This window comes from Hippopotamus amphibius, chromosome 2 (assembly GCF_030028045.1).
Source record: "Hippopotamus amphibius kiboko isolate mHipAmp2 chromosome 2, mHipAmp2.hap2, whole genome shotgun sequence".
NCBI classification, from domain to species: Eukaryota; Metazoa; Chordata; class Mammalia; order Artiodactyla; family Hippopotamidae; genus Hippopotamus; species Hippopotamus amphibius.
In genome coordinates, this window is record NC_080187.1 from 145954067 (window position 1) to 145977251 (window position 23185).

Here is a 23185-nt window from a genome sequence, read left to right on the forward strand (position 1 = left end):
ATGCTTTTGCTGCATCCCATAGGTTTGGGTTGTTGTGTTTTCACTGTCATTTGTTTCTAGATATTTTTTGATTTCCTCTTTGGTTTCTTTAATGATTTCTTGGTTGTTTAATAGCGTATTGTTTAGTCTCCATGTGTTTGTATTTTTTATAGTTTTTTTTCCTGTAATTGATATCTAGTCTAATGACGGTGTGGTCAGAGAAAATGCTTGGTATGTTTTCAGTTTTCTTGAATTTACCAAGGCTTGATTTGTGACCCAATATGTGATCTATCCTGGAGAATGTTCTGTGTGCACTTGAGAAGAATGTGTATTCTGTAGTTTTTGGAAGGAATGTCCTATAAAGATCAATTAAGTCAAGATGGTCTAATGTGTCATTTAAAGCTTGTGTATCCTTATTTATTTTCTGTTTGGATGACCTGTCCATTGATGTAAGTGGGGTGTTAAAGTCTCCTACTATTATTGTGTTACTGTTGATGTCCCCTTTTATGGCTGTTAGTATTTGCCTTATGTATTGAGGTGCTCCTATGTTGGGTGCATAGATATTTACAATTGTAATATGTTCTTCTTGGATTGATCCCTTGATCATTATGTAGTGTCCTTCCTTGTCTCTTTTAATAGTCTTTACTTTCAAGTCTAATTTGTCTGTTATGAGTATTGCTACTCCAGCTTTCTTTTGACTGCCATTTGCATGGAATATCTTTTTCCATCCCTTTACTTTCAGTCTATATGTATCCCTTGGTCTGAAGTGGGTTTCTTGTAGGCAATATGTATCCATTTTTGTATCCATTCAGCCAGTCTGTGTCTTTTGGTTGGAGCATTTAATCCATTTACATTTAAGGTGATTATTGACATGTATGTTCCTATTACCATTTTCTTAATTGTTTTGGGTTTGTTTTTGTAGGTCTTTTCCTTCTCTTGTGTTTCCTACTTAGAGAAGTTCCTTTAGCACTTGTTGTAACGCTGGTTTGATGGTGCTGAATTCTCTTAACTTTTGCTTGTCTGTAAAGCTTTTGATTTCTCCATCAAATCTGAATGAGATTCTTGCTGGGTAGAGTATTCTTGGCTGTAGGTTTTTCTGTTTCAGGACTTTCAGTATATCCTGCCATTCCCTTCTGGCCTGCAGAGTTTCTGTAGAAAGGTCAGCTGTTATCCTTATGGGTTTTCCCTTATATGTTATTTGTTGCTTTTCTCTTGCTGCTTTTAATATTTTTCTTTGTGTTTAATTGTCATTAGTTTGATTAATATGTGCCTTAGTGTATTTCTCCTTGGGTTTATCTGTATGGGACTCTCTGTGCTTCTTGGATGTGATTAATTATTTCCTCTCCCATGTTGGGGAAGTTTTCCACTATAACCTCTTGAAATATTTTCTCAGACCCTTTCTGTTTTTCTTCTTCTTCTGGGATGCATATGATTCTAATGTTGGTGCGCTTAATATTGTCACCAAGGTCTCTGAGACTGTCTTCCATTCTTCTTATTCTTTTTTCTTTCTCCTGATTTGTGGTAGTTATTTCCCCCATTCTATCTTCCAACTCACTTGTTCGTTCTTCTGCCTCAGTTATTCTGCTGTTTATACCATCTAGAGTATTTTTAATTTCAGTTATTTTGTTGTCCATTACTGTTTGTTTGTTCTTTAGTTCTTCTGAGTCCTTATTAACTGTTTCTTGTATTTTCTGTATTTTGTTATCGAGATTTTGCATCATCTTTACTATCATTACTCTGAATTCTTTTTCATGCAATTTTCCTATTCCCTCTTCATTTATTTGGTCTTGTGGGTTTTTTTCCTGCTCCTTTGCCTGCATGGTGATTCTTTGTTTTCTCATTTTGTCTAATTTATAGGATTTGTTGTCTCCTTTCCCTGTGCTGCCTAGTAGTAATTCCTCTTGTTTCTGCCCTCTGTCCCCTGTGGTGGGGTTTGTCCAGTGTCTTGAGTAGGCTTCCTGGTGGGGGCGGGGGTCTGGTGTCTGCTTTCCAGTGTGTAGCTCTGTGTCCTTTCTCTCTGATGAACAGGGCCGTGTCAGGAGGTGTGTTTTAGGGTATCTGTGAGGTTAATATGGCTTTAGGTAGTCTGTGTGCTGATGGGTGGGTTTGTGTTCCTGTCTTGTTTGTAGTTCGGTGTGGTGTGTCCAGTGCTGGCAGTCGCTGACAGTCAGATGAAGCCTATTCTTAGACTCTGATACAGGGCTCTGTGAGAGTTCTCTGCAGCTAATCTTCCCTGTGTCTGAGGACTCTCTAGTAGTCTAGCATCCTGGATTCAGTGCTCCCTCCCCAGAGCCTCCTACTTGACTTCTGATGGCGTAGTCCAAACTTAAGAAGTTGCTTGTCCTGGGAATACAGGGGTTTAAAGAAGACTGTCCAAGCCCCAGACTAATGACAGAGTGTTGAGTCAAAAAAACACTAAGTCAAGGAAACACATACATGTATAAGACACCCAAATACTGAATCCAATAGAGCATAAGACACTAGAAAGACCTAACAGAAGAACCCCAGTATGCTATCAGACAATCAAAGAGAAAACCAAAAGAAATTGAAAACCAAAAGAGAACAAAACAAAAACAAAACAAGACAAAAAACACACCACACACGTACAAACACAAATCCAGGGGGATTTTGAAAGCTAGTATCAAATATAATAAAGAGCAAGAGTAGCACCAGACAGACTGAAGATTCTCAGAATGAAGTCAGACAGATATACTTAGAACTAAGATAAAGACAAAACTTAATAATAAATACCAAAGCAGCGTGTCATCTGGAGAATAAAGCAAGGAAACAGAGCAGAACGATAATATTGCTTGTAAGTATATTAAGATAAAAGAAACTAAAAAAGGATGGAAGACAGGGCAACAGAAGAGCGTAGAATGACTGGAAATATGAAAATAAAAAGAAAGAAGTAGAAATGTGTAAAAGATAGAGATGAAAAGAAGGTAGGAGAGATACAGTCAGCACTACAAAAAACTTAGCTAGAAATAGAAATATATAAAAAGGCTAAAAATAAAAATAGAATAAAAAATAGAATAAACAAAGTGTTATAAAATGTGTAGATCCCTTAGGGCTAAGACTGCAATTAATAATAATAATAAAAAAAACTAGAACTGACCCCAGAATGGACCAGATCAGTAGAATTAATACTAATATTTCTGTTTCTTTGGGGTCTCAGCTATAAGTGTCCTTCTACCTGCCTTGAGCTTTTTGTATTATTCTGCGACCAGCAGAGCTTCCTTTATTGTTCATCTATAAGCGCCAGTGTGTGGGGAGAGAGAGAGTACACTAGTGGCTCCTTCCCCTGGGAGTGAATGAGCAGTGGCGCCCTGCCTGGGTCACGGTAGCTCAGTCAGCCATGGCAGTGCCTGTTGCAGAGGGATGCCAGCTGCTCAGGTGTAAACAGAATGCCTCCAGAGTTGGGCCACTCTGTGGGCTTTTGGCTCTCGGCTGCAGGCACTCTAGGCCGGCCCCACCTGGGGGCCTTTATTATCCCTGAGTGCATCAGCCAGACCCACAGGGGTCCTTCCTTTGTCCGTCGTAGGCACCGAGAGAGAGGCTACACCCACGGCTCCTCCCCCCGCTTGTGAGTCAGCAGTATCCAGCTGCCACTATGGCTGTGCCGCTTTCTGAGGTAGGCACTCTTTGCTGCGGATTTCTTCCCTCCTGTCCTCTCAGTCTGTCTCCCCACTGCCAGCAATGTTTCTCACCCTGAACCAGTTCTCCAGTTCCCACGTTCCAGCTCCCACCCACCCTGTTCAGCTGTGAATCAACATCTCAGTCCAGACATGCTGAGCCATGGTGCGGACCTTCTGTGTATTTCTCACTCTTTCCTGTCTGCCACAGCTCAGCTGCTTCACCCTCTTTGAACAGTCCCAAATGCCTCCCTTCTGACTCAGGGAAATTCCCCGTTGGAGAAGGGATTTCCCGGTCAGATAAGGGACATTTCCCCAAATTCGGCAATCTCCCCTCTGTTTCAGATCCCCCCGCCCTAGGGTGTGGGACCCATCTCTTTCCTTTCTTCTCCTCCTCTTTCTCCCTTTTTTTTCCCCTCTGTCCTACCCAGTTATGTCGGGATCTTTGCAGTCCTTTCTGTTGTCTGAGGTCGTTTGCTGGTGTTCAGCTAGTTCTCTGTGGGAATTATTGCATCTTTTGGTATATTCCTGATGCATCTGTGGAGAGGGATGCATTCCACGTCATTCTACTTCACCACCATTTTTCTTCTCTGCTGTAAGAGGTTTTGTAACTTGAGAAAACTACCATTAATTCAGACTAGCTGCAGGAGGTAGGTCTGAATTAATGAAGATCCTTAAATTGTAAAATATTTTCAAACTTGTGTGTTGCTTTAAAAAAAAATTTCAGTCACTCAAGAGAGAATTACTTAGCAATTACTTCCTTTCTTAGAGGAATTCCTTTAATTAATAAATAATCATTTAAATTCACATATATGGGGACTTCCTAGGTAGCACAGTGATTAAGAATCCACCTGCCCACTCTTTACAATAGCCAGGACATGGAAGCAACCTAAATGTCCATCAAGAGATGAATGGATAAAAAAGATGTGGTACATATATACAATGGACTATTACTCAGCTGTAAAAAGCAATGAAACTGGGACATTTGTAGGGACATGGGTGGACCTAGATACAGAGTGAAGTGAGTCAGAAAAAGAAAAATAAATATTGTATATTAACACGTATATGTGGACTATAGAAAAATGGTACAAATCAACCAGTTTGCAAGGCAGAAATAGAGACACAGATGTAGAGAAAAAACATATGGGCACCAAGTTGGGAAAGCGGGGAGGGTTGGGGCAGAATGAATTGGGAGATTGGGATACCAAATAATACACTCTAAATATATGCAGTTTATTGTATGTTAACTGTATCTCAATAAAAGTTCTTTAAAAAAAATGATGAATCCACCTGCCAATGCAGGGAACATGGGTTCGATCCCTGCTCCAGGAAGTTCCCGCATGCCGTGGAGCAACGAAGCCCATGAGCCACAACTATTGAGCCCATGTGCCACAACTACCGGAGCCCACACACCTAGAGCCCACTCTCCGCAACCAGAGAAGGCACGGCAATGAGGAGCCTGCACACAACAACAAAGAGTAGCCCCTGCTCGCCACAGCTAGAGAGAGCCTATGTGCAGCAACAAAAACCCAATGCAGCCTATAAATTAATTAATTAATTAATTATTTTAAAAGAAGCACATGAAGGCATCTACTGTATCACCAAGGTCAATCTTAGGTAGGACACATGTGCTGTGTCAAGAAAATCTAGAAAAGCAAGATGATCCATTGGTTGTTCAGTTGCATGTCTTTCAGTCTCAACATCTGTATGATTTTCCAGGTTTCTTCGTGAAATTAATTTCTAGTTGCATGGAGTATCTTTTGGCATGCCTTCACTTTCAGTCTGTGTATATCCTTACATCTAAAGGGAGTCTCTTGTAGGCACCATGTGGATGGGTCTTGTTTTTTCATCCCTTCAACCGCTCTATGTCTCTGTGTTGGCTTCTGTACAGTAGATGAAGCAACCTCCTGTCCCAGTGTTGAAGCAGTAGCCTCGTGCAGGAGATGACCTTGTCATTCAGCTCTGCCTCAGCTTCTGGTTATCTCTCTAACCTTTGTGATTGTCCAAGCAGCCTAATGCAGTAAGTGCCCTACATACAAATGAGTTCCCTTCACAGAGCGCATTCCGTAAGTTTTATCTGTTTGCACGTCCAACAAAGATAGCCTAGGTACCCAACTAACACAATCGGCTGTGTCATACTGCACTATAGTAGGTTGGTAATGACTTCTCACACAAGTAATGCATAAAAAACAAACACAAAAATGGAGAGAACATTTTTAATCTTACACAACAGGACCTTGAAAAGTACAGTAGTACCAGCTACCTCACTGCTGCTTGTACGCATGCTTCCAGACAAACTGGGCTTGAAATAAAGATACTGTACTACTGTACTCTACACAATACTGTAAAGTACTCAAAAGCACGGCCACTTGTAGAGGATGCACACATGTGACAATGTACGCCAGACACATGAACTAACTTACATGATTGGCCGTGCGAATGCACGTTTGCAGCTTTGACAGTTCGCAACATGAAGGTTTGTATGTAGGGGACTTACTGTATATTTTTAATAACTCCTCGTGGTTTAGGTTGTGCCAAGACCTGTCAGTGTTCCAGATGAGAGACTCTCAGAACCTCGATTCAGGCTGACTGGAAGCTAGACCCTCAGAATCCGTTTTTCCTTTAAGTAGGCAGACATGTACAGTCCTGTGGGACTGCAAGTGCAATCCCTGATGGCCACCAGAGTCAGGAGATTTGGAGGGGTGCCCTGGGTGGCAGTTGCAGAAATCAGGGCTCCACACAGTGTATAAACTCCTTTTCTGGGTGATAACTGGTGAGCTGGAGCGAGGCGGAGGGAGAGTGCCAAGGGGCATCCACAGCCTGCGTTGCTTGAAAGCAGCTCCATAGGCCACTACACGTGAGCCAGCCCTGGAGCCAGCCCATCGGGCCGAAGCTCCAGGACAAGCAAAGAGCCCTCCTTCTCAGAAAGACTGGGGGTGTGTTTCAGTCTGCTGTCTGTGCAGTGACCTGGAGGTGGTAGCCTGCCAAGAGCTATCTCCCTGATTGCCACAGTCCTGTGGGACCCAGGAATGCAAGCCCCCCAACCCCTACCACCTCCCTATCCTCCCACTCCTGTCCCTAGCCCCACCCCTCCCACCGCCGGCCACCAGAGCCACCAGATCAAGGAGCATCTCCTGGGTGGCACCAGATACATATGAACTTATTTACAAAACCCAAACAGACTCACAGACCAGGAGAATGAACTTACGGTTAGCGGGGGTAAGGGTGGGAGGAAGGGATAGTTAGGGAGTTTGAGATCAACATGTACACACTGCTATGTTTAAAATAGATGACCAACAAGGACCTACTGTATAGCACAGGGAACTCTGCTCAGTATTCTGTAACAATCTAAATGGGAAAAGAATTTGAAAAAGAGTGAAGTAAGTCAGAAAGAGAAGGACAAATATTGTATGCTAACTCACATATACGGAATCTAAAAATGGTACTGATGAACTCAGTGACAAGAACAAGGATGCAGATACAGAGAATGGACTGGAGAACTCGAGGTATAGGAGGGGGCGGGGGGTGAAGGGGAAACTGAGACGAAGCGAGAGAGTAGCACAGACATATATATACTACCAACTGTAAAATAGTCAGTGGGAAGTTGTTGTATAACAAAGGGAGTCCAACTCGAGGATGGAAGATGCCTTAGAGGACTGGGGCAGGGAGGGTGGGGTGGACTCGAGGTGGGGGGGAGTCAAGGAAGGGAGGGAATACGGGGATATGTGTATAAAAACAGATGACTGAACCTGGTGTACCCCCCAAAAAAAAAAAAAAAAAGAGTAGATACATGTACATGTATAACTGAATCACTTTGCTATAACACTTGAAACCAACACAACCTTGTTAATCAACTATACTCCAATATAAAATAAAAATTAAAAAAAAGAACAACCACCAGGGTGCCAGAGGTGAAAACCAGGGCACCGGATGCATGTACACTTGGCTCCAGGAAACACTGGCGCCACGGAGCCTGGCAGAACGTGAGCACGAAGACAGCTCCCACCCTCAGAGGTCTCCGCAGGGGATCACAGTCATCCCCAAGATGCCTGTTTAATCAGAAGCCTGCCCCTCGGGCGTAGTCACGATGCTTAGCTAATAGGCCTCCTTCCTGGAAAGGAGCACCTGGCTGCGCTCTGGGGGATGGCTGCTGTTTAAGAGCTCTTTCTGCATTGGTCCCAATCCTGTGGGACCCACAAGTATAAGCCCCATTAGCCACTAGAGCCACGTGATACAGAGGTGTCCTCGGACAGCAATCACAAAACTCAGGTGCCAGATAGGAGTTGAGCTCTTTTCTGGATGACACCAATTCTTACCATCTCAAGGGACCAGGAACACAGGCCCCCCCTGTCCTCCAGAGCCGGGCGATCCAGAGGCATCCGCTGGGCGGCAGTCACTAAAATCAGGGCAGCCTTGTGCAAAAGCTCTTTTCTGGGAGATTCTGAGGCTCTGGAGCACAGCAGAGGGAGAGCTTGGCAATGGCGCCCACCGGTCCTGTCCCCAGAGTGTTCCCACAGGCTCCTGGGAGTGTGTGTTACACTAGATGCCTGATCCTCTTGATATCAGATTGCAACTTGTATTCAGTTTACTTTTATTTGTTCCATTTTCATGTTTAGCCAATGGAATTTGAGCAGAAGACAAATATCTAATGAGCTGAAAACTGATTCTGAACATGCTTACGTTGGAATAATACCTAGTGCTAAGGTTTCATGACACATTGGTGATATGGCAACATAGAATGTCATTAGTAGTGTTTTTATTTCTTAATTACATTGATACATTGATAAATTTCACCATGGCCCTGACAAAGTCTGTCCTTTCATCTTCCTTTTCTCCCTTTGCTGTAGAAATTGTGATGAATAACAAGAGATGTGGATCAACACTCAGATGAAAGGAGATAACCTTCTGTTACTACTGGTTATTATTTTGAATTTGTAGTTTTTGTAAAATAGAAACATTTCACAATAGGTATTTCACAGAAACCTCAAATACTTGATTTTTTTTCCGCTACAAATTCTCCTGTTGGTACTTCAAGTTGGTATCTAAAAACAAAAAACAAAATATACCTCCCTGTGTTATGTAAAGTCTAAAGACAAGAGCGATGTCAAAATAAACCAACCTTCCAAAGCAAAAAAAAAAAAAAAATTAGATGCCTGCCCCTCGGGCCTCGACATGCTGATAAGAACGTCTCCTGTTCTCCAGGCACAGCTGCTCTTCCTGTTAATGTCCCTGTTCCAGTGAATGGCACCACCCTCTAGCTTCATGGCCTCCTTCAGTCCTTTTTCTCCTTCACTCCCCGAATAACATCAGTCACCAGGTCCTATTGGTTTTTCTTCTTTAATGTTTACTGAATGCATCTATTCTCTCCAGATCCCCTGCTTCCACCATTGTTTCAGGACCCTTTGCATCTCACCTCAGTCGCTTCAGTAACCACCTACCTGGTCCTATTGACGCTTGCCTCCCTTTTCCCCATTTTACGTCCCATCCAGAACGATGTTTCTAAGGCACCAATCTGATATACTTAACCACTGCTTAAAATAGTTAAACCATTTCCTATTTCCTTTAGGATAAATTCCACCAAACTCCTTATAATGGATAATAAATTTCCATCTTTACAGGCACCTGCTGACCTCTACAGTCACCTCTCCTCACTCCTACTCCATGTACTTTAAGCTCCAGTCATAAAAATTCAGCTTATGATTCCCCAGAGGCACTATATTTTCCTTCGTGTCAGGGCCTTTCTGCATGTTGTTCCCTCCACCTAAAACAGTCTCCCCACCACTCCCACCCCCTTCACCTGATGTGTTTCTGCTTGTCCTAAAGTATTAGCTTGCCCGTTGCTTCATGTGGGAATCTTCCCCTTCTTTCCAGTCTGCGTTAAATACAGCTTTTGTGTGCCAGTGGCATCCAGTGTTTACCTTTATCATAAGCCTTTATTTCCTTTTATTGCAATCTTCTGTTACCCTCCAAAGGAGGGAATTAAAATTAAAAAATTAAGGCTATGACTTCTCAGGGAGCTTGGGGAAGGAGCTCAAAAATCAGACAGTTAAGGCTACACCATTTGTTTACAATCTTCCGTTTTAAGATCCTAGAGGACCACAAAATCAAGGCTTCTACAATTAAGTTTCTTAAGGAAACTTAGTTCACATCATATCCTTAGCACCAGCATAGAGTCTCACATACGATGGGCACTTTGTGAACATTTTTGAATGAATGAAATAATGGTAATGGTTTATTCCTTTGAAAGTATAGATATATAGTCAAAGCTGTACTCAGAAGAAAATTAATAGCTTTAAATATTTTAAGTTTTTAAAAAGCCAATTAAACTAAACATTAACTCAAAGATTTAGAGATTCCATGTAAGTTGGAAACAGATGGAAATTTCTTTGATTTGACAGCAACATTCAGAAAACAAAAGCAAATGACATGCTTGAGGATGAAACATTAGTAATGTTCCCTTTCAAGTTGGAAACAAGACAAATTTGCCTGCTGTAACATACTTCAGCAGTGTTCTAGAGACATTAGCTAATACAATACAATCATTGATAGAAATTATAGGTACAAATATAGGAAAAAAGATAAAATTGTCATTACATATAGGTGATATGATTGTTTACCTTTAAAAAAACTAGAAAACCATTTGAAAAGTTTAGGAAGATGATTGGATACAACATAAATACGCGAGTGTTCGTTGCTTCCCTAATTGTCAGCAATAAACAACTGTAAAATATATTTTAAAAGAGCCTGCTTACTATGGCAATAAAAAAGTATAAGATGCCTAGGAATCAGTCTATCAAGAATGATACAAGACCTGCCTACCTTGTGGTTAAGAGGTAAGTTCTGGAGCAAACTGTGTGGGTGTGAATCTCAGACCCAGTGTTCACTAGCTGGTGACCTTAGGAAAGTTTAACCTCTCCATGTGTTTATATCTGTAGAAGAAACAACAAAAAAGATATAGGCGCCTGTGATTAGCACATCTCTGGGTATTTAGATTCTAGGCTAGTTTTGACTTGATCAGCTTCCTCTGCTGTAAGACAGAGCTAACAATGACTGCTTCCCAGAAGTCGGGAAAACCTGTGAGAATCAACGTGTCCAGGTGTTCCCGGAGTGTGTGTTTTGCCTCTTGTAAGGTGCCTTGTAGATGTCATGATGAGAGCGATGACCTCTCTCTCTTGTCAGAAAGCCTTGCCATGTCTGCCACAGTCTCTAGCTGGAGTGCTGCAGGAAGAGAGGACATCTTCAAAACCGGAACCTAGCTGGAGCTCAGGCATCGTGGGAGGCTGCCCCAGCTCTTAAGAACCAAATGAGATTCCTCCGAGTTTCATATCCCACAGGCCAGCAAACTGCTAAGACTTCTCAAGATGTGGGGGGGAGAAATTCTTTCAATTCCTCACGCTCCTCTCTGTGTCCAGACATGTTGCTTACCCTCTGCTCACCCCTACATCGACCCAAACTTAAAATGCAACATTCTTTGTGTTCCTGAAATTATCCTCTTTCACAAAAGTGTGGATGAACAAAATCTACTTCCCTAAAGATTTTGTCTTCCTCCTAAGGGAGGAACATTGCATTGCAGATGCACAGCCATCCACTTAAAGATCTGTATTTGATATGTTTGTTTTCAAAAGCCTTCTTTGTGACAGCCCACTGCTAGGAATTTCTCTCTGTCTCTGCCTCCCCATTCATCTGGCTTGACCAGCTCCTCTTTTCCAACCACTCTCCTGTCACCCCCACTCAACTTCAGATTTCTCTTCCTTCCCAATACAGAGCAAGCCCACCCTGTTTGGCTCCTATTCCTTGACGTCTATACATAAAACAATCCAGTGCTCAGCAGACCAAAGCCCTTTGTTTCAGCAGCATCCCCCACCTGCCATAGAGGAGCTAAAGAAATAGAAAGAGCTGTTTTTCCTATTGTATGTGATTAAACCCATGTGGTGACTGGTGGTCAAAATGCTAAATGGTATTGGTCATATGGTTCTGTGGCCCTGTTCTTAAAGGAATTTGCATTTGTCATATTTGTTTTTATTCCAAAGGTGTCCCTCAGCCTAATGTAACTTGGTTGAAGAAAGGAGGATCTCTGAGTGACAATATTTCCTTGCTTTTCAATGGATCCCTGTTGTTGCAGAATGTTTCCCTTGAAAATGAAGGAACCTATGTCTGCACAGCCACGAATGCTCTTGGAAAGGCAATGGCAGCATCCATCCTCCACTTGCTGGGTAAGTGGCAAATCCTTGTTGTCCTTCAAGTGCTTCCTATACTGGGTACAAAGTAGAACCTGGTTTTGTTGATGCTGGAGTCGAGGAGTAAACAAGTGGACATTAAATGGTTTTAACTATTGGTGCTATTGCCTAGTTACAGACGAGCACTAAATCTAACACTCTGTCTCACCAGTTCCTCTCTTGGAAAGCTGTGACTTTCTTGCTGCTACTACTTCTCTGGCTAAGAATCTCCACTGGGATATAAACTTTCTGCCCAGAATCAAGATCCTTCATATCTTGCCTCTACATCTGCTTCACTCCTTACCCTGGCCTCCATTGTAAGCGAGCATGAAACTCTGTTCTAAGCAGCATGGATTCCTGCCCTGTGATCCAGCGCGCGTGCACACACACACATGCACACACCCCATGCTGCTTCCCTGGAAGTCTGGCTTCCATTCCTACTGCTGTCCCAGGAAGAAGTGTCCTTCACTGCAGGTATCATGTCGCCCCAACACCTCTCATCCTGTAGGGCCAACTGAATTCCTATCTCCCGTGTGAATCCTTCTCTGATGTTTTTGGACCTCTCCTTTCTCTCGTCTCACCCTTGGTCCCTAAGTCCTCACACACATCGGTCTCCCATTATTTCCTCTTTCTTTTATATGTCCTCAGCTAAATTGTGGGTCCTTTCATGGCAGAGACCACGTCTCACGTCTCTTCCGCAGTCCTAAGAATGTAATATAGTGTGGGGCACACAGCATGTGCTCAGTCAGTACTGAGCAACTGAGTCTTAAGACACCTTGTAGTGGGGTCACTGTTGTAATTTGGGGAAGCTCATTGCAAGGCGCCCCCAGCACAGGACGATAAGCTGGCTCCTTATGTTGTTGTCTGTTAGGGATAGATCTGGAGCTCACCAAACTCTTGTCACCAGAATGAGCTTTAAGTTGCAGGGGTTCGAGGACTTGATAAATAATACTCCTCTCCCCACCCCACCCCACCCCTCCGGAGTTTGGAAGTGCTTGAGTTAATCACCGCAGTCAGTTAGACTGACATTAGAGATCCCTGACTGCTCCCCTCTGTATCTCCAGCACCTAACACAGGTGTAAGTATTAAAGAAGTGTTTCATAAATGAATAAAATTGACTCACTGGCAGAACTGGTATGAGATTGTATTAGAACCCACTGCTGAACTAAGAGGATGATGGAAAAGAGCTTTCTCCATGGCTTTTCTTGTTGTCAATTAGAGAAGCCCAGAGACATAAATAGACGGGGAACTGGAACAGCGGTCATGCACAAAGCACTTTGATGTTCATGAATATCTTTCGATATTTACAGTAGCCCAGTGTTGGGGGCAGTAATCTTTTATCACGTTGTATAAATGAGGAAACCTGAGACTCCTAGCAAGTTTGTACAGAGCCCAAATATTAGTCATCCCTTTCAGTGTTCTCCATACTAGCCTCCTGGACTCTCAGTGCTGACCAGAAAGGTACTGGTGTACCTCCATGTGCCCCTCCCCAAAGAGCCCTTGGGGTCCTCTAGGATCTTACTATGGAAGATTGTCAACAAATAGGGCAGGCTTAACCTGTCTGATGCTCAAGTGCCTTTCCCAAGCTCCCTGAGAAGTCCCAGCCTTATTCCTTGCTTGTCCCCCTCTCCACTTGTGAGCCTGTGTGGGTGTCGAGTTCTGCCCTGCACACCTCTTCTCTCAGAAGTCTCTCCAGTCAAGTAGCTCGTGACTTTGGTCACATGACTGAGGAATCAAGAATGCCTTACATCACATAATACACAGCATTCCTCCACTGTCTTTCTGCTCTTACACTCATGCTTCACAGCCTTCCTAAAAACCCACACCCCTCACCATGTGAGGTCCGCTATAAAACTGTCTCCTGTTCCCAAAGCTGTCTGGAGGGGACGCGCTCTAGCAGACCCAGTTGCTTCCTCCAGTCCCTTTGGGAATTCTGGTGAATGTATTTTTTCCTACCTTGTTGGTTAGGCTATAAGCCCTGAAAATGTGCAGCGATGCTACATGTTAGCATAGTTAATAACTCTAACTAAGGCCCTGTGGTACTGCACACACCCAGCCCCAGACATAGCTGCCAGATCTGTGTGAGCCTGCGTGTCCTGGGACAGAGCATTCTATTGGAAGGGAATTATTACCTAGGAGTTGTCGTCTTTAAGAATACCCAAGCTGGAACAAGGAATAGATAACTCATATCCCAAATGTGCATCGTTATTTGTGGTAATGCAGGTATTGGTTTTCTAGTTGCAAAATGATTGCTAACTTGGTAAATCTTAATAGAGGGAAGATTTGCTAAGAATTGTGTAATCAATTCTTCATTTGTCTTCTTTCACAAATATTTTTTTCTACACATATTAACTTTGTTATGTATCACTGCTTGGTCACAAGAACCTAAGCTAAGTATTTCCAGCTTGCAAGACTCTTTAGGAGGCCAAGGGAGAGAGACAGAGTTAACAAAATCAGAAATGTTTATGAGAATAAGATGTAATTTTGTGGCTAATGACTTGCAAACAATGAAGATAATGGGACCTTTTATTCTCAAAAGAGCAACGTGTTACGTGCAGCCACAGATTCAAATCAGACCTGAGAAAAAGATCCTTGATATTTAAAAAGAAAAGAAAAAAAAGAAATGCTTGAATCACAGGGAACCTGTACTGTTTATCTCAGCTTCTTGTAGCTCAAACATGGGTGAATCACAGAAGGTCACACAGAAGCTACTGTTAGACCTCACATCTTATTATGTCTACTATACAGGAACAATAATGGCTACATCATTTCAGTCTTTTAAATCTTGAGCTAGTGTCTTTCATTTTCAGAATATATCCTATAGGATATAACTCTGCAGACAGAGATTCTAGAAATGTAGGTGCAGGGAGAGCACAGAAGGGGAAAGTAGTGTTGAGCTGCCAATCAACAAGCCAGCTCATGTTATTTACAACATCACTATCTAGGGGTATTCACATGACACATTTTTCCTCTTCTTTTCGACATAATGCTACCAATATTACATGTGCTATTATCCATTCATTCAACATTCATCTTAATCTGTTTGCACTACCGTAACAAAATAGTGTAGACTGGGTAGCTTATAAACAACGGACATTTATTTCTTGCAGTTCTGGAGGCTGCAAAGTTTACGATCAAGGCACCATCACATCCGGTGTCTGGTGAGAGCCCATTTCCTGCTTCACAGACAGTCGTCTTTTCGCTGTGTCCTCTTATGTCTGAATGAAGGGGTTCCCTGGGGCTTCTTTTATAAGGGCACTAATCTCATTCGTGAGGGCTCCACCCTTATGACCTAATTACCTCCCAAAGTCCTACCTCCCAAGACTGTCACATTGGATGTTAGGATTTGACACATGAATTTTAGGGACACACACATTCAGGCACAAACACAGCCACATTCAACAAATACTTGCCCAGTGCTTACTCTTGCCAGAGCTGGGGATATAGAGATGATCTAGCCCTTGAGATGCTCATAGTCTAAAGAAGGAGATGGTCATGTGAACAGATATTTAGAAGCAGTGTGACAAGTGCTGTAATAAGATGACCAAAGTACCAAGGAACATGGTAGCACTGAGGAAGTGTCCCTAACGCTTTCTGCAGAAGTCAACCAGGTTTCCATATAGGCCATAATTTTATTCTGGAAAGAGTAAGAATAAAGTGCCAGGAAGAGAAATCAGGATGTGCAAATGCAGAGAGACGTTCTATGTGGCATGGAACATGAAGGCCAAAAGAACACCTTCAAATCAATTAATTGAAAAATTGAGTATTCATGAGGCTAAAATTGCTGATGAAGGTGAAGTTTTGGAATATTTAAAAATTTGATTTATTGGAACTGCCTACATTCTTCTACCACCTCCTATACATGCACGCACGTGTGTACATTGTGGAACGTGCCAACCCTTCAGTGGTTAGCATTTCAGAGAAATCCATTTATCAACTTAACAAATACTGTTTGAGTACCTAATACATAACACGTCCAATCTCAAGGACTTGAAGGAGAGATGGACAATAAGCCAGTAAACAAATACATGTATAAGAAGATATTTCTCTGGAAAGTGCTATGAAGAAAAACAAAAATAGGTGGACGAGATGCCTAGTGACTGGCCATAGCTACTTTAGTGAAGCTAGTCAGGACCGGCCTTCTGAGGAGGTGATATCTGAGCCCAGACCTAAAGGATGGGATAGAGCCATCCATGCAGAGGGTTGAGGAAGGAGCATTTATGGCAGAGGGAATAGTGAGTGCAAGGACCTGAAAGTGGGAAGAAGCTTTGTGTGGTCGAGAAACAGAAAGAAGATTCAAGCGATGGGGGCAGAGTGAGGAAGAGGGAGAGGGTTATGAGATGAAGTTGGAGAGTTGCTGAGGACCAAATCATTCAGGGCTTTGACGGTCAAGGTAAAGACTAGAGTTTATTCTTCAAACATGAGAAGCCATTGAGGAATCCTATATGGGAGTGAATATGATCTACTTTTCAAATTCATGTGTCAAAAATCACTCGCTGTAAAGCAAACAAAAAAATGTATCAAATTGAACCTCATCAAAAATTTTAAAATCTGCTCATCAAAGACAGTACCAAGAATATGAACAGATAAGCCATAGACTGAGAAAGAGATGGGCAATACGTGTGTCTGATAAAGAACTATCGAGAATATATGAAGAACTGCTACAGGTTAACAATGAACTCTCCCCTCCCCCAGAAAGACAATGCAAAAGCCTTGAGGTTCACAAAAGAATATTTACAAAAGGGATCAGGAAAATGAAAATTGAAAGCACAATGAGATACAGTATCACACCTACCAGAATAGTGGAAACAAAAAGACTGATGATGTAACATTTCAGCAGGCAACTGAAATGCTCGTGCATCACAGATAAATAGACAAAACAGTGCAAGCATTTTGGAAAACGGTGTGGCAGTTTCCAGTAGAGTTAAGCATACATCTACCCTTGACCCAGCAATTCCACTCACAGAAAAATGAAAACATGGTCACAAAAATTCATACAAGGTTGTCCATAGCAGCCCTCACTTCATAATGTCAATCAACAGGAGAATGGATAAACAAACTATGCTGTATTCACACAATGGGCTATTCTTCAGCAGTAAAAAGAATGCATTACTGATATACACAACAGTATGGGTGAATCTCAAAAACTCTGTTAAGCAAAAGAAGCCAAACAGAAAAGAGTATATATTGTAGGAAGTCCAAGAACAGATAGTACTGATGTATATTAATAGAAATGAAGATGTAGTTGCCTGGGAAAAGAAGGGAACTGATGAAAAAGAGGCCAGAGGAAACTTTGGGGGTGATGAAATGTTATGAACCTTGCTTTGGATCGTGGTTACATAAGTACCTACAATTGCGAAAAATTCATAAACCTGCATGCCTGATATCTGAGCATTTTATTGTGTATGAATTATACCTCAGCAAAAAAAAAAAAAAACACATTTTTTTTTTAAAGAAACACATGTGTGTCCTTCCTTGAACTGTGAAAGTGTCTTGGTGAAATGTGACATAGTAGAAAGAGTGAGATTTAGAGTCAGACACACTGGATTCCAATCTAGCTGAAGGACTTTGGGAAAGTCACTTAGCTTTTTTCTGTTTCCACCTGGGCAAGTAAAAATAATCTAATTCACAGATGGCCATAAGGATTAAATGGAAAAATTGATGTTAAAATGTTTAACTCAGTACATATCACCTGGAAAATTCTCAATAAATTTAGCTATTTTAAAAAATTGTTTTAAATCAACTGTAATCCTGGGGGGCCAACTAAAAATATATTCTGTTCTGCTTTGCAAATGATACCATATGCACCTTAGGACAAAAATTCCAAAATCAAAAGGAAAAACAAGAAAATCATTAAGTTAAAGAAACCAGTCTGCTCTGTGAGGGAGCCTGTGGACACAGCTGGTAGCTATCAATTACTTGTGATTATTACAAGAAAATCTGGCACTTTCTGTGATCATACACAAATCTGTCATCATCATGTCCTACCTCATCTTTTTACCAAGTGTCAAAAGGGAAGGGAAAGGCTGCTTGGAATGGAGACTAAAGTAAAAAGACCCATAATTATTGGAGGTAGTCAGCTTCAACTTTTCTAAAGGAAACTCCCATTTTCACCTTTCCAGATGTTTCCATGACAAATTATGTATGCAGTTTCAGGATAAATCTGAAGTTTAGAATAAGAATTAATGGAAAAGTAAGAATGGAATTGAAATACATCTGTAACCTTTCTGCTTAATCCCTGCTCCCTGCTAAATCATCTTTCATTTCTCGGCCTGATCCACTTTTGAGAAATAGAACCCCTTAGGGCATTCCCTGAGAGACCCTCCTCTCTTGACCTCTTGGCTCTGCTTGGAGAGTCCTGAGGAGCCAGCCCACTGCACAGAATTCCTCCTGCTTCTCTCTGGGATTTTTCTGGCAGATCTAGCTGGTCTGCAATAGCCCTTCTCCCAGGCTGTGGTCCAAAGGCCCCATTCTGGCTCCCATTCCCACCAGTTATTATAATAAGCTAGTTGAGGGAAAGGAAATTTAAAGGACACCCTTGCACTGTATGATGGCTTCTTCTCTGTTCTCAGAGAACCAGACAGATGGCTTGTGGTAGTCTGTTACCAGGTCGTCTCCAGCCCATCATCATTTCTCAGCCTCCCAGGGACTGCGTGACATTCATTTTCTTTCTGCAGAGACGTTCTGGGAGCTTGGTAACTGGACACATTGTTCTGCCACCTGTGGCCACTTGGGAGCCCGAGTTCAGAGACCTCAGTGCCTGATGGCCAATGGGCAGGAAGTGAGTGAGGCCTTCTGTGATCACCTCCAGAAGCCGCTGGTTGGGTTCCAGCCCTGTAACATCCAGGACTGCCCCTCAAGGTATGTGTTGTCACTCTTCTTATCTCGTTGGTACCAGGTTTTTGCTTGTTTTTAAAGGGGCAGTCATTTGGATTTAATAACTCAACCACTATCATTTCTTTAGCATGTACTGTACCAGGCACTCTGCTAAGTGCTTTATGTGGATCACATCCGAGTCGCCTATGAGATCAACAGGACTCATTTCTGTCTTACAGAGGGAAAAACTCCCCTAGGCCACACAGTTACCAGGGCCAGAATTCAAACTGAGATAGTCTGATTTCAGAGCTTCTACTCTTAATCGCTACCCATATCAGCTTCCTGCACTCACAATGTACGTTAAGAGCACAGTGAAGCTGGTTTCCTGGGTTTACCTAGGAGAGAAGGCAGTGGGCCAGAATCGCGAGAGGCACTAGTTAAAAGCACAGTTCCCAAGGTTTTACCCCAGGGGTAGAACCACTAATAACTTTTCTATGTCACAGACGACACAAATCAATAGTTTAAAGAGTGTCCAGAGTCAGACTCATGGTCTCCACCAAATCTGATCCATCCCCAGTGTTCCAGGTCACAATGACTGCATCCTAAACTCCCCCTTTCCTCTCATTTCTGTCCGTTCTTGTCAACTTCCCGCTGTTACCACTGGAGTCCAAACCATCATCATTCCTCGCAATGACCACTCCGGGAGCTGCCCTAGAGTGCCTTGTCCACTCTATAAGCAGAACCAACTCTTAAAATACAAACTCATCATGATGCTTCTTTGTTTAAAACCCTTCCATGCCTTCCCATCGTTCTTAGGACAAAGGTCAAAATTCCTAGTGTAGGGGCTGTGTCTCTCTTGTTCATTTTTCCCCTCAATGTCTAAAACAATGCCTTGCACATAGAAAGTGCCCAGTACCTAGTTACTGCCTGAACGAATACATGAGTGAAAGAATAGAAGTCCCTTGGTGGTTGGGTCTCAGGCTGCCGTTCTACCTCATTGCTGTGTCTCCCAGCCTGGTTATGGGATCTCCGTCCACACTGGTCTTTTTTGGTCCCTTCGGTAAGCCATTCTCTCTCCTGACTCAGGGCCTTTGCACATAATGCTTCCTCCGTTTAGAACACGGTTCCCTCTCTTTTGACTTCTTGATTCCTATTCACCTATTTTCAGGGAAACCTTCTAGGCCCCACACTAAACCAGGCCCCTGTGCTATGTGTTTTTCTGTTTCCTTATCTTTCTTCTCCACAGCTCTTACCACAATCTGCCTGTCTTGCTCTCGCACTGGACCATTAGTTCTATGAGAATAAGTCCATGGCTGTCATGCTAAACAGCACTCAGCACAGTGATTGGCCCATTACACACTTTCTAAAAATGCTTGTTCAGTGAATGAAGAATGATTGAGTAGCATAATCCCTAACAGGTAATTGACCAGTGATGCTGTCGACTGAAAAAAATGCACAACCTAAAAGTTGAGAGGTATGTTTTACTCGGCGGATATTGGGAGGACTTCAAGCTCAGAACACAGCATCGCAGGAAATGCCGAGAAACTGTTCTGAAGAGGCAAAGAGGGAAGTGGGGAGGCAGGATGTATAGGAATTTTTGCACCCAAAACCAGGTAGCTGGAACTTCAAAAGATTGCTGTTAATCACAGAAAACCAGCTATCTCAAGTTGAGGAATTTAGCGCTTTTCTCTGTACGGGAAGATGCAAGAGTCTGGGCTTGCTGAAATCACAGGGTCAGCAACCTGTGCTTTCTCCATCCTGAGTCCCCTCAGCGTGCACCATCAGGGAGGCTGTAATGTGATGATTTGATAGCTGCAAAATCCTTTGTTTACTGACATGGCAGGCAATACTTTAGTTCACAATGCAAAAATCCACATTAAAAAACAAAAACCCAAACCAAACCAAAAAAACAATGATAATAAAAAAATAAATGTGATATAGTAGATTTGCTTCTCTATTAACACACTAAACAATAGGATGTACTAGTACAATTGATTTTGAAATGGTGGTGAATATAATTGCTGTTTTGGAATGCCTGCCGCAATGTTCATGTCATGTGAAAACAGCTATGATTTCTATTGGTAACAAAATCACAGGTATTGCTAATACTACTCTATGTTGGGACCTACATGTTTATCCATTAGAGCTTCGTGGCAATGAAGATGTAATTCTTTTCCCATCCAAGTCCATGGTTCCCTTGGGGAACACCATGGGGCCCAGGGCAGGAACCCTTGCTCTGCAGTATCCTGGCAGTGGATTGAACATCTTGAGTGACAGAGCACTCAGTATCTTCAAGGTGTCTACTTCCAAGTTCAGCCTCCTGAGATCATTATGACCTTTAGGGCCAGATAAATCTAGAATCAACCCCAGCTTTATTGGCATGTTAGTTATGCGACCATACCTATTTAACCCTGCGGACTTTGGTTTCTTCATTACAAGAATGGGAACAAGGGCTTCCCTGGTGGTTCAATAGTTAAGAGTCTACCCTTCCACTGCAGGGGGCACGGGTTCTGCATGCTGTGTGCTGTGGCCAGAAAAAAAAAGAAAAGAAAAGAATTGGGAACAAGATAACTATTACGTAAGATAACATGTAAATATGTAAATATCTCTCAGAGCTAAGAGCCCATAGGTGCTTTAATAATATTTTATTCCCTTTGGTTTCAATGAGTTGAAATCCACCCTTTTGAAATTTCCACCTAATTTTGCCCTAGCTCTACTCTCTGAAGCTGTTACCAAAACGCAAGGGCAGTGAGGCCACACAGCACCAAGACATCGGCGTTTGGAACAGAGAACGGTTAATTACAGGGCCATGCAAGGAGATGGGTGGCTCATGCCTGAAAACCCCCCAAACCCAAAAGCTTTCAGCAAAGCCCTCTTATGGGAAAGGTGAGCGAGGGGTGTGGTTAGTTGTTGCAAACTTCTAGGTGTCAGCTCCTTTGTTCTTGAGGTCAGGTCATGGTCAGGTAATGATGTTCCTGTAAATCTCCACCTAACACGTTATTCTCTATGCTGACAAGAAAGGACAAGGTCCCAAGGCACAACTCTCACCCTCTGAGGTCTAGACTTGGCTAAGAGAAAAGGGGTGGAGGGGTGGTTACCCCAGCCCAGAGCACCCACCCAGCACCCAGTCTGGGTCCCCACCAGTGCCCAGGCCTGGCTGAGAAGGCAGATCTCTGGTGCTGGTCCTTACTAACCTCCTGTAGTTTCTGCTCTTAGGTGGTTCACGGGTGCGTGGTCAGAGTGCTCTGTGTCTTGTGGTGAAGGATTCTGCAGTCGCCAAGTGACATGTCAGCGCACAAGAGCCAATGGAACTGTGCAGGTGACACCTCCGAGAGCATGTGCCCCCAAAGACAGGCCTCTGGGAAGAAGACCCTGTTCCAGTCACGCGTGTGTTCAAGGGCTCACTGAACCAAGGAACCAGGTGATGCTGACACATCTCCTGTTTTGATGGTAGAATCATCCAGGATCACCATCCAGTCCCTGTGGTCACACCCACACAGCAAACAATTAAGAAAGGGGCTTCCCTGGCAGTCCAGGGGCGAAAACTTCGCCTTCCAATGCGGGTGGGTGTGGGATCTATTCCCTGTTTGGGGAGCTGAGATCCCAATAAAAACTTTAAAAATGGTCCACATTAAAAAAAAACAAAAAACAAACAAACAAGCAAACAAAAACCCATGCATCAGAGTCTGTCCCCAAGGGGGAAGGGGAAAGCCTGGCTCCTGCATGATAGTCAGGAAGCTCAGCTGCACAGGGACCTGACCACAGTGCACACAGGCTGCTTCACAGGATCTTGTTATTCTATCATGGGACTCTCTGTTATAAATAACACAGGCTGCAGGGACCAATATTCCCCTCGGGCCTCTGGCAGTGTGCGGGAATGTCAGTGCAGGAAGGCAACACACTCTCTCTGCACTTCTGCCCTGCAGTGCAGCAGTTGTTGCTATTGGAACTCATCGTACTAACTCTCTTAGGTCATTTTTCCTTTAGTTGTTCTGATTAACTCCAACTACGACATGACCACCCACTTCTCTAACTGGGAAATGCCCAGCCCCAGTTCTGTGCAGGGAGGGTGCAAAACAGAATTTATTAACAATCAAGTTTATTAACAAGAATTGGAAGGACCAAGGGCGGGGGTTGGGGGGGGAATGCTTCTGACGGCCGTGGAGGTGCTGGATTTGAATCCCGTGCAGAGAACACTCTCATTGTGCACTGGACCGGGTCCCAGCGAACGCGGCAACCTGACATCCTTTGGTCATCCATGGGGTTTATTTATGTGGGCTTAACTTTGTTGGATCGCTTCCTGCTGGGCAGCCTGCAGCAGAAATGTATTAAGGTGCAGTTCCAGATTTTCCCAGCCACCCCCTTCTTCTGTTTCTGGCTGTGGCCAGAGGGAGTGGCTGGGGACACACTCTCAGGCTGCCCAGCAGGGGAGGAGCTTCCGGTGTTGGCCACACCAGGGGGGCAGTTGCTTCCCTCTGGGGCTCCAGTCTTGCTGCCGGTACTGCTGGTGGAGGAGGAGGCCCCCGGGCCACACGGAGGCGT

General features: G+C 43.2%; 1 protein-coding gene across 3 annotated transcripts in view; it reads left to right on the top strand.

The window, feature by feature from the left end:
• The window catches only part of ADAMTSL3 (ADAMTS like 3), a 404352-nt gene that overhangs the window by 364656 nt on the left and 16511 nt on the right, over positions 1-23185 (top strand). For all 3 annotated transcript variants that reach the window (XM_057719996.1, XM_057719995.1, XM_057719997.1), the window contains 3 exons: positions 11642-11824; positions 18505-18688; positions 21860-22064. In XM_057719996.1, the coding sequence (XP_057575979.1) occupies positions 11642-11824; positions 18505-18688; positions 21860-22064 (572 nt within the window). The remainder of the gene's footprint in view (positions 1-11641; positions 11825-18504; positions 18689-21859; positions 22065-23185) is intronic.